The 15,138-nt window shown below is 35.6% G+C and overlaps 1 protein-coding gene across 2 annotated transcripts in view; it reads left to right on the top strand.

Moving 5' to 3' along the window:
* NCAM2 (neural cell adhesion molecule 2) overlaps positions 1 to 15,138 on the top strand; it is a 532,785-nt gene that overhangs the window by 325,797 nt on the left and 191,850 nt on the right. For both annotated transcript variants that reach the window (XM_047721657.1, XM_047721668.1), the window contains exon 6: positions 12,761 to 12,878. In XM_047721657.1, coding sequence (XP_047577613.1) covers positions 12,761 to 12,878 — 118 coding nt within the window. The remainder of the gene's footprint in view (positions 1 to 12,760; positions 12,879 to 15,138) is intronic.

The following is a 15,138-nucleotide window of genomic DNA, read 5'->3' as shown; positions in this document are numbered from 1 at the left end:
ATCTTGGCTGGAAGCTGACATTCTGCTGTACAATATTTCAATATAGTAAACAAAATTCTGCAGAGACTGATAAGGATTTGAATAATGTTAGCAATATGTTTTGTTTAAGGTGATGTTGCTCACTCATACCTAAATCCTGACCTCCAAATACCACAGTCTCCTGTTCTGTACTGAATTCAAAATCATTTTGTATCTACCTATCTGTGTCTAAATTTCACTTTTGCCTATATTGCCCACATATTTTGTTTTGAAGTTAATTGGGTTTTCTTAATTAATTAATTTAATTATACTACAGTGTTGACACTGGACTGTTGATCGCAGTGTATCACAAAGAGGCTCTGAAAAAGCCATGGACTGAAACACGGCCAGCATTCTAGGCCAGCAGGTCCATGGCTCATAAACAGGGAAGACTATAGAAGCTGGGAAATCTACACTTCACGATAGATTAAAAACAAGCAGCAAGAAGTAAAGGGATTTTCAGAATTCATTGGGTAGATCAGAGTAATGAGTTAAAGAAAGGAGCGAGTTTAAAAAGTAAGGTAGAAACAAGCTCACGTTGGGGCGCCTGGGTGGCTCAGTGGGCTAAAGCCTCTGCCTTCGGCTCAGGTCATGATCTTGGGGTCCTGGGATGGAGCCCCGCATGGGGCTCTCTGCTCTACAGGGAGCCTGCTTCCCTCTCTCTCTACCTGCCTCTCTGCCTACTTGTGATCTCTCTCTGTCAAATAAATAAATAAAATCTTAAAAAAAAAAAAAAGAAAAGAAACAAGCTCACCTTAAACATGAGTCGAGACTCCCACAGAGTGGGAAATTTCTGAGACTTTCCTGCTTCTTGAACAATGAGAAACTGACTTCTCCAGGAGTCATGGACTGTTTTAGTATGTCACCTTATTGAATCTGGTGGACAATCGTTATACATCTAATTATAAATTAAATAATACCGTTATTTATATTAATCAGTGATAGTATTTTAATACAATTATAATTTTTTAAAACCTCACCATGTAATTTTTTTAAGTTTGCATGTTTAATTTATATTAACATAGAGTAAAATTCAGTTTTTTAAAAATTTTCACTGATTAGTTTGATGAATTTTCATGTATGCATAGATTCATGTAACCACCACCATCACAATCAGTAAACAGACTTATTCCACCATCCTCAAACACTATTGTTTTTCCTTTTGAAGTTACATCTTCCTATAACCTCTAAGCCTCACACAACCACTACTTCTTTCCTTCACTATAATTTTTTCTTTTCAAGAATGTCATATAAATGGAATCATCTAAAATCTAATGTTATCTAGGGTAAATGCCTAGGAGATGGGTTTCAGGGACGTGAGGTAAGTGTGTGTTTTTAATTTCATGAGAAACTGCCGAATCATTTTCTACAATGGCTGTATAATTTTGAATCCTTTATAATAATGTATAGGAAGTCATGTTGCTTCTCATTCTTACCATTGCTTGATTTTGCCAGTTTATTTATTTATTTATTTTTTTAAAGCTACACATCAAAATAGGTGGATAGTGAAATCTCTGTAGTTTTAATGTGCATTTCTGCAGTGTGTTGCCATGGCCACTGATAGTGCACACCTTTTCATGTGCTTGTTTCTCATTCCTGTATCCCTATGTCCTCTTCAGTGAAATGTCTCTTTGTAGTGTCTGGACTTGATTTTTTTTTTATTGGATTATTTTTTTTTTTATTGGATTGTATTGGATTATTGGATTATTTTTTTGGAGGTTTTTTTTCCCATTACAGTGTTAGGGTTCCTTACAAATTCTATAAGTGCAGTTTTGCTTTCCAAACAGCCTCTTTAGTGATGTCTGTTCACTTCTTTTCACTTCTTTTTCTTATTGTTGAATTTAGATTTTCTTTATACAATTCCTTCCTCAGAGATGTGATTTGCAAGCACTCTCCTCCATGCTGTGGCTTATCTTTTACCCTCTTAACAGTGTAATTCAGAAAGCAAAGCCTTTTAACTTTACTTTTAAGGAAGTCTGAGTACTAATCTTTTTCTTTTATGGACCATTCTTTTGGTGTCATTTCTAAGAACTCTTCACTTAGCCCCAAGTCACAAAGATTTTTCTCCCAAATTTTCATGTAAAAGTTTTATACTTTCACATTTTCAGTTTAGATCTTTGATTCATTTAGGGCTCAAGTTTTGTTTTGTATGAGGGATAAATTCTGTCCTCAGTTTCATGTATTTGCATATGGATATCTAGTTACTTAAAAATAATTGCTAAAACACTATTATTTCTCCATTGAAATGCCTTTGCACTTTGTAAACTAAAATTTTAAAACTTTGGCCGTATAGTAGGAGTCTATTTCTATCTCTCTCTCCTGTTCCACTGATCTATGTGCCTATCCCTATGCCATATTCCCCAGCTGCATAGCTTTATCCAGGCCTTAAAATCAGAAAGTATGATTTCTATAACTTTGTTCTTCTTTAACAAGAACCTTTTGTAAATTCTAGTTTCTTTGCCTTCCACTAAACTTTAAAATCATTCTGTCTACAAAATTATATACTCCTGGGATTTTTTTTTTTTTTTCCTCCTGGGATTTTAACTAGAATTGTATAGTCTTGATAACAATTTTGTAATATCTGACATTTTTTTCAATGTTGAGTCTACAAATATGTGAACGGGGTTTGTCTCTTCATTTATTAAGGGTTTTTATTTTTTCATTTCTTTTTTTTTTTAAAGATTTTATTTATTTATTTGACACAGAGAGAGAGATCATAAATAGGCAGAGAGGCAGGCAGAGAGAGAGGGAAGCAGGCTCCCTGCTGAGCAGAGAGCCCAATGTGGGACTGGATCCCAGGACCCTAAGATCATGACCTGAGCTGAAGGCAGAGGCTTTAACCCACTGAGCCACCTGGGCGCCCTTTTATTTTTTTCATTTCTTTAATTTGTTTGTAATTTTTAGTGTTCAGAGGCCATACATGAACTTTGTTTGATTAATATCTAAGTGTTATATTTTGGATCTATTGTATATGGTTTTATATTTTTAATATAACATTAAATATAATATAAATATTTATAAATATAAATATGTATTTATATATATTTAATTGTTCATTGCAAGTATGTATTCAGAAATATGATTTGTTCTGTGTTTTTCTCATATCTCGTGACTGTTAGGTGCATTTATTAGCTCTAGCAATGTTTATAGATATTTGGATGTGCAGTGAAGACATCAATGCATCTGCAAATTGGAAGGAGATCATTTTTTCCTTTCTAGTTGCTTGGTTTTTATTCTCATTTGTTGCTTAGTACTGGGTTGGCCTTCAGAATGATTTTAAATAGGACAGTTGAGTGGGGACTTCCTTACTTACTCCCAAGCTTGGAAATAAAGTATTCATTCTTTTACCTGAACATCACGTGGATTTTATTTGTTTTCAGTGTGTTCTGTTTTCCATTCTTCTATTTCTTCTTCCCTGACTTCTTTTGGATTATGTGAACATTATTTAGCATTCTATTTTATTTATTGTGTTTTTGGCTGTATCTATTCTATTTTTTTTCTCACTGCTATTGTGATTACAATGTACCTATTAATTTGGGAACCAATATTTTACTGTCTCAGTTGAAATGTAGAAACTGTAGCACCATCTAGGTCCTTACATCCCTTTTTTCTTTGTCTTAGTTGTCTTTTGTTTTATATCTGCATTAATTGAAAACCCCTGTACTCAACATTAAAGTTCTATTTCAGTCATAAAACATACTTTTACAAAGATATTTACCATTTCTCTTGCTCTTTCTTCATCTGTGAAGTTTCCTCTGATAAAATTTCTCTTTTGACTGAAGAGTTCCCTTTTCCAGTTCTTTCAGGATCAAGTCTTCTGGCAGAAGTTTTATTAATTGTGAATGATAATGTTTTCATTTTACCCTCATTTCTGAAGGATATTTTTGCTGTACATAGAACTTTATTTTGACATATCTCTCTTTATGGCACTTTAAAAATATTGTTTCACCTCTTTTTGGCCTCTATGGTTTCTGATAAGAAACCTACAGTTATTTGAATTATTATTTTCCTTTAACTGATACATTTTTTTGTATTTATATGGCTTTAGCTTTTAGTAATTTGATTATGATGTTGACATTTTTATTTTCCCAAACAATCTGAATTTCCCCAAATTCAGGCGACATATTGTGACCAGACTTCTGTAGATTGTGGATTAAAAATCAGTTACATTTTCAAAACCTTTGCAGTAGTTTCAGATCTGTATACCTGTACCAGTGTCCATTTCAGTGTCTGTGTGGTGGTTCAGCTCTCAGTTCAATTCTCAAAGTCTTGGTACTGTTTAAGATCAGATCTACAAATGCACAGCTCAGGGCTGAGCCCAAGATTTCATGAAAAACTTGATACAGTTGCTTTCCTAAGTTCTTTCTACCCTGTGATGCCTCCCATACTTCCTGTTCTGCAAGTCTCCAATTTACTACAGTCCCTTAGACTAAAACTGAGGCTTTGAAAAATAAAAATAAAAAATAAAAACTGGGGTTTTATCTGTTCCTCACTGTCACAGATGTGCCCTTATTGAGGGCCCACTAGCTGGAGGAAAGACAAGGAGGGAAGCAATGGGATTAACTTTGCCCTCTTGGGACCACTGCTCTCCTGACTGATGAGGAAGAACATCTTCTCTCAGAGATTCAGGCACTTGTAGGCTCTCACTGCTGTGCCAGGGGAGCTCATCTCCCTGAGACTGAACTGGAAGGCTTCTCTGGATCTCTGTTGGGCCATGTTAATTATTTTTAGAGTTCCTAGCTGCCTTCAATCCAACCAAGGTGTTCTGAAGAAAAAAAAATACTTTTTTTCACAGGTTTTCTTATACTATTTCAAATTCTGGTATTTTTCTAGTAATAGTATGCCTGCTACTATTTACGTTTCAGAATCCTCAAAGAGATTATCCATGTATCCTGTCCTAGTGTTAGCGAAGAATTAAGTGACACAGACAGGATGCTTTGGGGTTACTTTCATTAAACCAAAACTGGAAATCTGCAATATTATTTTTAAACTTGTTGACACGTATATGATCAGGATTTCTTGTTCTTTTTTTAAATTCAAAATGAATATCTTTTCGATAATGATATAACTGAAATGATTTACAGCATATGTATCTACTTTAGTAAGTGGGACAACTATAAAGGACTTTGTAGGGGATAAAAGGAAAAGAGGCTGCAACTCTTCTTTCTTTCTGTCAGTCTATTACAGATGAAAATTATATTGATCTAATAAAATTTGTTCTTTTTAAAAATATGTAATAGTAACTTCCCAAAATTATGAGCTATTTGATCATTTGATGATTTGTTCTGATATATATACAGAAATCATAGTAAACCGAACAGTTTTTAGTACCAGGGTAACCTTTTCCTCCCAACATTTTTGTTATCATCAGCATTACCTTCATTCCTGGTATATAAATGAGCCAAAGAAGAACCTCCTTCTCCTATATTAGTCCTCATGTTGTTTTCTTCTTCCTAGCATGGAAAGATGGAATCCTTCCACAATTAACTCAAAACCTCATTAGCACCAAATTCAAATTTTTGCACATCTCTTGTTTTAAATATAGCCAAAATATGCATATCTTAACCATTTAGAATCCACCTGCTTTGCACAGCTTGCAGAAGTGCACCCACCTTCTGCTAACTGTAGAGGAGACAAACTCTGGGCCAGCCCAAGGGACTGCTGCCCTCTGAGTTCTCCTGCTGTGCTGCTGAGTGAAGTCCCCTAGACACAGAAACCTCTTTCCCAAATTCACCTCTCGCAGGAGTTTCCTTGCCCCCTGGAAGGTGCTCCTTACCATACCTACTGTCTCTGGAAGGTTTCCTGCTAGGAAGAATTCACCCTCTTATGCAACCTGTCCAAACACCACCCAAATAAATCCTATTGTCTAGGGCGTGCCACCATGATCAGTCCTGAAGTCCTCCAGCTAATCACATTTCCCAACAGATTCACTTCTCCAGAATTTCTCAAATGTGATCCTCCTGGAGCACCTGGGAGGCTCCGTCAGGGCCTTCAGCTCAGGCCATGATCTCCGGGTCCTGGGATGGTGTCCCATGTCTCCACTGCCCTTGGACTCCCTGCTCAGCAGGGGGTCTGCTTCTCTCTCTCTCTGCCCCTCCCTTCTGCTCCTTCTCTCTCAAATAAATAAATAATGTAAAAAAAGTGATCATTACTAACTCTCTAAGAATGTGTTCCAGACCCTTAAACGTTAAGATTAATTTTATTTATTTATTTATTTTTAAGTTTTTTTATTTTTAAGATTAATTTTAGACATACACTATGGCTTTGATTTTAAATTACTTTTCTTGGCAGTTTTATAAGACTTCTTTTTAAAGGCTAATTTGAATTAACAAGTTGTTTTCTACCTCATTTTGTACCTCAGGTAACATCAAAAGTTTTTGCCTTAGAACTCCTCATATTTGTAAAATTATTGGGGATTCCTCAAGGTTTTGTTTATGTGGGTTATGCCTATTTATATATATCATATATATTTCATATTAGGCATTGAAATGAGAAGTTTTTAAATATTTGATTAATTTATTTAAATTTTAAAATATTACTTTAGGGGCGCTTGGGTGGCTCAGTCAGTTAAGCGGCTACCTTCGGCTCAGGTTATGATCCCAGAGTCCTGGGATCGAGCCCCACATTGGGCTCTCTGCTTAGCAGAGAGCCTGCTTTTCCCTCTCCCTCTGCCTACTGCTCTGTCTACTTGTACTCTCTATCTCTGTGTCAAATAAATAAAACCTTTAAAAAATTATATGAAATGTTACCTTATTAATTGTTAAAAATAATAAGTATGCTAATCCAAGTAACATGTTAAAGAAAATAATGACATTTTGAAAAATATAGTAAAACAGTGGCTATTTTTTACATTAAAAAGTACTGTTGCAATATAGTTGACAATGTCATATTTGTTTTAGGTGTATAACTTAGTGATTTGATAATTCTGTACATTACTCAGTGTTCACCAAGATAAGTGTAGGTCACCATCTGTCACCATAATTACATAATTATTACATAATTACATAATTACAATATTAGACTACTTTCCCTGCTCTACTTTTTATCTCTGAGACTTATTTATTTTATAACTAGAAGTTTGTACCTCTTAATTCCCTTTATCTATTTTACCCAGCTCCCTACCCATGTTCCCTCTGGCAATCGCTAGTTTATTCTCTGTTTTTTAAGAGGGTAAGCTTTGTTTGTTTACTTCCTTGTTTGTTTATCTGTTTTTTTAATATATTTTACATATGAGTGAAATTATATGGCCTGTGTCTTCTTAGTCTGACTTACTTCATTTAGCATAATACATAATATCCATAATTGAATGGATCTATCCATTCAACTATTGGTGGACACTTGGGTAGTTTCCATTATCTTGCCTATTGTAAATAATGCTGCAATAAACAAAGGTATGCATATATTTTTTTTGAATTGGTGTTTTCATTTTCTTTGAGTAAATACTCAGTAGTGAAATTACGGGATTATATAGTATTTCTATTTTTAATTTTTTGAGTTAACTCCATACTGTTTTCCATGGTGGATGCACCGATTTACTTTCTGACGAACAGTACCTGAGGGTTTCCTTTTCTCTATATTTTCACCAACACTTGTTATTTCTTGTCTTTTTGACACTAGCCATTCTGACTGGTGTGAGGTGATACATTGTGATTTTGATGTACATTATGGTTTTGATTTCCCCAATGATTAGTGATGTTCAGCATCTTTTCATGTGTCTGTTGGCTAACTGTATGTCTTCTTTAGAAAAATGTCAATCCTGGTCTTCTGTCCATTTTTGAATCAGATCGTTTGGATTTTTGGTGTTGAATTGTGTAAGTTCTTTATATATTTTGGATATTAACCTCTTATTGGATATATCATTTACAAATATATGAATATGTCTCCTTAGGCAAGAAAAAAAAGCAAAAATAATTACTGGGACTATGCCAAAAATAAAAAGCTTTTAATTTTTTTTTTTTTTAATTTGACACAGAGAGAGAGATCACAAGTAGGAAGAGAGGCAGACAGAGAGAGGGGGGTGAGCAAGCTCCCTGCTGAGCAGAGCACCCCACTGGGGCTTGATCCCAGAACCCTGAGACCATGCCTGACCTGAGCTGAAAGCAGAGGGTTAACCCTCTGAGCTATCCAGGTGCCCCAATAAAAAGCTTTTTTGCACAACAAAGGAAACCATCAACAAAACAGAAAAAAGCAACATTTTGTTTTACTTTTTACATTTTTGTAAGTTTCTCTAGTGTGTACTGTAACAGAAGACAGGGAGATTCTCTTATCTGTTGCTGCATTCAGTCTTCTGTGATACTGAATGAGAACCCGAGAAAAGAACTCTTATAAACAAGGAGATGATAGAATTTTTCCTCCATTACCACAGCCCAGTAATTGGGATTGTGGAAATTGTGAGTATTTTGTTGCAGGAGAAATCCATATTCACAAGATAGGTGGCTGGTAAAGGGAAGGCATCGTAAGACCCCCTGAATGGACTCTGAGGACTTCTGGGCTTCTTGAAACATACTTGGAGTACTATAGAATATTGTTAATCACAGAATGTACTCTGAAGAACATAAAAAGGGCCATGCTTAATCATGAAAGTATCCCTCAACATGTTTAAGACTTTCAGAATTTTTTTTATTTTGCCCTGAGTTATTTTCTATATGAACTTTATTCTTTTATTTAGTTATCACCTCTTACTGTCGAAACAAGGAGAAAATCAAAGTAGTGCTTTCCATGATTCCATCTGTGATTTTTCACTTGGGTGTTCTTTAATAAGGGTTCTAATGCTTATGGACATTCAGCTATGAATTAACTTTAGGAAATTACCTGAAAATTATTTGCTTCAACTTTTATTATTTTATTTTCTTATTTTTTTCATTATATATATATATATATATTTTTTTTTTTTTTTCCTGGTTAGAAAAGTAATCCATAGTTGGGGGTTGGGGTTGAAAAGTGTGTAATGACCACTGAAAGCAATTTGATTTAGTCCTCTTCAGTCAAAATCATATATATGTTTACTCTTTGAGATATCAATTTTACTTCTAGATAATTAACTAGAGCATTGATTGCAGTAGATAAAGATTATAATAGATAAATATTTGGATATTCTCAGGTGACATAATACATGCCCAATAGAAGACTATTACAAAGAAGACTGTAATTTGAACAGGAGTGACGAATTTCTCTACGTAGTAACATGAATATATCCCTTGCATGTATTATTAGTTTGAGAAAAGAAGCATGGTACAGAAAAGGGTATATTTTGTAACAGAAGGAGGAAATATAAAAAGCTGTGTGTTATTTGCATAAAATTACAAGCAATTAATTAAGAGGTTAAGGAGGAAAGGGGTAAGGTACTGTCGAGAGGGGAAGGTCAAGAATTTTAATCAAAATGTATTTCACGGGTGCCTGGGTGGCTCAGTGGGTTAAGCCTCTGCCTTCGGCTCAGGTCATGATCTCAGGGTCCTGGGATCGAGCTCCACATCGGGCTCTCTGCTCAGTGGGGAGCCTGCTTCCCCTCTCTCTCTGCCTGCCTCTCTGCCTACCTGTGATCTCTGTCTGTCAAATAAATAAATAAAATCTTTAAAAAAAATGTATTTCACTTTCTGTCTCGATAATTTTGACTACTCTAAGTACATAGTAAGTGGAATCATAGAGTATTTTGTCTTTCCGTGACTGGATTATTTTACTTGGTATAACATCCTCAAGGTTCATCCATGTGTAGTATATGTTAGAATTAACTTTCTTTTTAAAGCTGAATAGTATTCCCTTTTGTGGATGTACCACAGTTTGCTTATCCCTTCATGCAGTGATGGACATTTAGGTTGCTTTCACTCGTAAAATATTGTGAATAATGCTGCTGGGAACATGGACATTGCTGTACAAATACCTGTTTGAGACCTTGCTAGCAATTCGCCTTCCATGTCTCCTCCTGGAAGCTCAAATCTCCAGTAGACTGCAGAGATCCAAGATGGTTACATTACACAGATTCTGAAATTGCTGCCAGGATGGCTCTTACTCTTCTACCATCTGTTTCAAATCCACCTTTATACTAATTTCTTTTTTTTTTTTTTAAGATTTTATTGATTTGACAGACAGAGATCACAAGTAGGCAGAGAGGCAGACAGAGAGAGAGAGGGGAGGAAGCAGGCTCCCTGCGGAGCAGAGACCCCAACGCGGGGCTCGATCTCAGGACCCTGGGATCATGACCTGAGCTGAAGGCAGAGGCTTAACCCACTGAGCCACCCAGGCGCCCCTATACTAATTTCTAAGTGTCACACAGCCTTAAGAGTAAAAACAAGGAAAAGTAAGTAAGAAAGGACTGTGAATCTTAGTTTTAGTAGTCTTCTGCCAAATAGAGGATATACATGGGAATTTATTTGGTGACATATATTTTGCCCAGATCTGATTAATCAATGAGTTATGCAAGGATAGCTTTCTTGGGGAGCCTGCTTCTCCCTCTCCTTCTGCCTGCCACTCCTCTCTCTCTGTCTCTCTGTCAAATAAATAAATAAAGTCTTTAAAAAAAATTATTTAGGGCGCCTGGGTGGCTCAGTGGGTTAAGCCGCTGCCTTCGGCTCAGGTCATGATCTCAGGGTCCTGGGATCGAGTCCCGCATCGGGCTCTCTGCTCAGCAGGGAGCCTGCTTCCCTCTCTCTCTCTCTCTCTGCCTGCCTTTCCGTCTACTTGTGATCTCTCTCTGTCAAATAAATAAATAAAATCTTTAAAAAAAATTATTTACTCCAACTCAATAGCAAACTCAGAACCAATGAGGTAGTACACATAAAAATGCTCTATAGTTTGATCAGTGGCTTACAAATTCCCTGGATATCCTGGCATCAGAACTAGTGAACACCTCTGCAGGTTTTGAATGCTATTATTCTTCAGAATAGTTCCGGAATTACTCTTCAAATTACCCTATAAATATGCAATGGTAATATTGTTCGACAAATTCACACTCTAAGTAAGAACGCACATTTCATGAGCTGAGTCACTGTATCATAAAAGGTAAACATTAAGATTTGTCAGTTCTTACAAACCATCCAGCATATGCAGTTTATACTACAGAACAGAAAATTATGATAAAGAATAAATTATGTGTTTCAGTAGTAAAAATAGTAGGACAAGCACTGGAGCATGTGATTCCCCATTTTGAAATGTTTCCATTTACACAAATACAGAAATTTACCCAAATGGAGAATTTTTTTTAAAGAGTTCATTTACATTGTAATTATCTAATGGGTTAAAATATTTATTGTTGTAATAAAAAAATAGTCATGTGCTATTGCAGCTACATTTATTATAACAAAATGAAAGGCATCACATTTTGATTAAAGTGTTCTTTTCTATAATTACAAAAGAAGTAAAACAAGGTACAGGAAGTCAAATTTTAGTGTACTTAAAATGCAGAGTTAATGTCTCAAAAACAGTCCATCCTACTGTAATACTTGTAATTACTATGTTACTTTAGAGACAGCATGTCAGATCATGTCCCTTGTATCTAAATTCATAAAGGCAGAAACTTGATTTATTGTGCTTAATTGGTAAGATACATATCAGTTCCTATCCCCACCATCAATGACAATAATACAGCATCAATGCTGACCTGAATGCTATTGTGGAGATATTTAATTAATGTCACACTTCTAAATGCCTGTCTGGTCATGTTGTTTAGGATATATAAAAAACAATTCTATTAATATAATTAACTTTAGGAATATCATTTTGTCAGATTCAATTGAAAATCATTAAAGTGTGCATTAAAATAAAAATTTATGCTGTGCTTTGATATTTAGCATCTATTTTTTTTTTAAAGATTTTATTTATTTATTTGACAGAGAGAGATCACAAGTAGACAGAGAGGCAGGCAGAGAGAGAGAGAGAGAGGGAAGCAGGCTCCCTGCTGAGCAGAGAGCCCGATGCGGGACTCGATCCCAGGACCCTGAGATCATGACCTGAGCCGAAGGCAGCGGCTTAACCCACTGAGCCACCCAGGCGCCCGATATTTAGCATCTATTATGGATACTATTGATTTATTTATTGCAAACAGTACATTTCAGTAACAGTTTCAACGTGTCTAAATGTGCAGCATATACAGTTTTTGCAATGTAAATAGTTAGAAATTGGGGAAGCTTAATTTTAAAATTGAATTGTTCATGAAAATCTATTTCATACTCTCTATGGCTTGAGCAGTTTCTCTTCATAAAATGTTCTATAGTTGTGTGAAGAAATTAAGTGCAGTTAATCAGAAAGAACATTATCGTTTGACACCTAATTTGAAAGCCCTGTCTTGAAGCAGTGAATGATTGCTTATAGAATTACATATGCCGATGAAGACCCAAATAGGAAATCCATTTATGCTCCAAGTAGATCTCAGTGTTGCTGTCAGTCAGGGTGGTATTGTCTGTTTTTTTGTGAGAAATATTTCATAAAAGTATACATATAAATTTGTTAAAATGCTTAGTTTCTCGTTTAGTCTTAATTGATGGGTTAAAAACGGTAAAATAACACAGGTGTGTATTATTTAATTATTGTACATTAGAATGCAGGTCAGTGGTCTCAAAGTCATTTTACTGTGCAACCAAGTCCATCTTGTTGATGTAAGTAATGTAAGTACAGAAGTAAGTGATCAAGTTCTAAAGCTTAGCATTTTAAGAATGACAACAACAACAACTAAGTAGTTCTAAGGAAGTCTCAATGGTGTTGATGAAATGTTTTTCATCTCTATTTAATCTATGTTTATGTCTCTTTTCAGTGCCGCCAGCAATCACAATGCCTCAGAAATCCTTTAATGCCACAGCAGAGAGAGGAGAGGAGATGACGTTATCTTGCAGGGCCTCTGGCTCCCCTGAGCCCTCCATCTCCTGGTACAGGTAGGTGTTATACGTGTACATCCTTCTGGCTTGTATCCAGAATCAATGTCATGGAAAAAGATTTCTGATCTTATTTTATCAAGAATAAAAGCACTCTTTAGAATTTTATTAAAAGATTGTGGTGGTTTTGTTTCAGTTAAATTGGTTAGATTAAATTGTTAAAGAGATTAACAGAGTGAATTAACCCAAGTCAAAGGCCCACTAATCAGCTGGTTATTCTTTGTAAAAGGCATGTTTCTGGCCAAAGTGGGACCAGAAGCCCATGACTAATTCAACCATGTTAATGTTACTTCTAGAGAGTATCTAGAAATAGGAATGCGAGTATTAATAGCATCACCACTGTGTGTATATAAAAATCATATTTTATTAAAATATTAAAATGTAATCGTATGTTTTATTTATGTACCATATTATTCAGGAAAAAAGCTAATTATGTACAGTTAAATTTCCATAAATGTAGTGTCATTTTTTAAAAATTTACCTCATCAAAAGAATAAACTGGGGCGCCTGGGTGGCTCAGTGGGTTAAGCCGCTGCCTTCGGCTCAGGTCATGGTCTCAGGGTCCTGGAATCGAGTCCCGCATCGGGCTCTCTGCTCAGCAGGGAACCTGCTTCCCACTCTCTCTCTCTCTCTCTCTCTCTGCCTGCCTCTCCGTCTACTTGTGATCTCTCTCTGTCAAATAAATAAATAAAATCTTAAAAAAAAAAAGAATAAACTATTCTAAATCTGTTCCTTGACAGTTTACTTTTATATATTTCTACAGAATTTTTAAATGTTACTTGACTTCTATTAACATCAAACAGATATCAACATATTTCATTCTTTTTTAAAAATTTTTCATCAGCTTTTTATTAATTGACTTATATTATTAAATATTTTGTCTCTAATTATTTAATACTAATTTGATTCTGTCCATGTTTTTTATTATGTTCAGTTAGCCACTGTATAGCTTTTGATGTAGTGTTCAGTGGTTCGTTACTTAAGTATAACACCCAGTGCTCATCACAGCACATGCCGTCCTCAATACCCATCATCCTGTTACCCCCTCCTCCCACTACCTCCCACTCTGAAACCCCCAGATTGTTTCTTGGGGTCCATAGTCTCTCATGGCTAATTTCCCTCTCTGATTTCTCCCCCTTTGGATTTCCCTCCCTTCTCCTATGGTCCTCCATGCTATTGCTTATGTTCCACATATGAATGAAACCATATGTTGTCTTTCTTTGCTTGACTTACTTCACTTAGCATTATCCCCTCCAGTTCCATCCATGTTGATGCAAATGGTGGGTATTCATCGTTTCTGATGGCTGAATAATATTCCGTTGTGTTTATATACCACATCTTCTTTATCCATTCATCTGTTGAAGGGCATCTCAGTTCCTTCCACAGTTTGGCTATTGTGAACATTGCTGTTATGAACATTGGGGTGCACATGCCCCTTCTTTTCACTATGTCTGTATCTTTGGGATAAATGCCCAGTAATGCAATTGCCAGGTCATAGGGTAGCTCTATTCTTAACATCTTGAGGAAACTCCATACTGTTTTCCAGAGTGGCTGTACCAAGCTTCATTCCCACCAACAGTGTAAGAGGGTTCCCCTTTCTCCACATCCTTGCCAACATTTGTTGTTTCCTGTTTTGTTAGTTTTTCCCATTCTAACTGTTGTAAGGTAGTATCTTATTGTGGTTTTGATTTGTATTTCCCTGATGGCTAGTGATGTTTAACATTTTTTCCTATGTTTGTTAGCCATTTGTATGTCTTTTTTGGAGAAGTGTCTGTTTATGTCTTCTGCTCATTTTTTGACTGGATTATTATTTTTTTGAGTGTTGATTTTGAGATGTTCTTTATATATCTTTATAGATCTTGGATATCAGCCCTTTATCTGTAATGTTATTTGCAAATATCTTCTCCCATTCCATGGGCTGCCTCTTAGTTTTATTGACTGTTTCCCTTGCTGTGTCCAACCTTTTTAACTTGATGAAGTTCCGAAAGTTCATTTTTGCTTTTGTTTCACTTGTCTTTGGAGACATGTCTCAAAAGAATTTATTGTGGCCAATGTGGAAGAGGTAATTGCCTATGTTCTCCTCTAGGATTTTGATGGATTCTTGTCTCACATTGAGGTCTTTCATCCATTTTGAGTTTATCTCTGTGTATGGTATAAGGGAATGGTCCAGTTTCAATATATTTCATTCTTTTGGGTTGTGGCTCTAACTGTTAAAAAGGAGACAATGAAACTTTACAAATGGACAATCTTAAAAATGCAT

The sequence above is a fragment of the Lutra lutra genome, chromosome 1, assembly GCF_902655055.1.
Source record: "Lutra lutra chromosome 1, mLutLut1.2, whole genome shotgun sequence".
Taxonomy (NCBI): domain Eukaryota; kingdom Metazoa; phylum Chordata; class Mammalia; order Carnivora; family Mustelidae; genus Lutra; species Lutra lutra.
The sequence above is the reverse complement of the archived record's forward strand: the minus strand, read 5'-3'. Positions and strand labels throughout refer to the sequence as shown.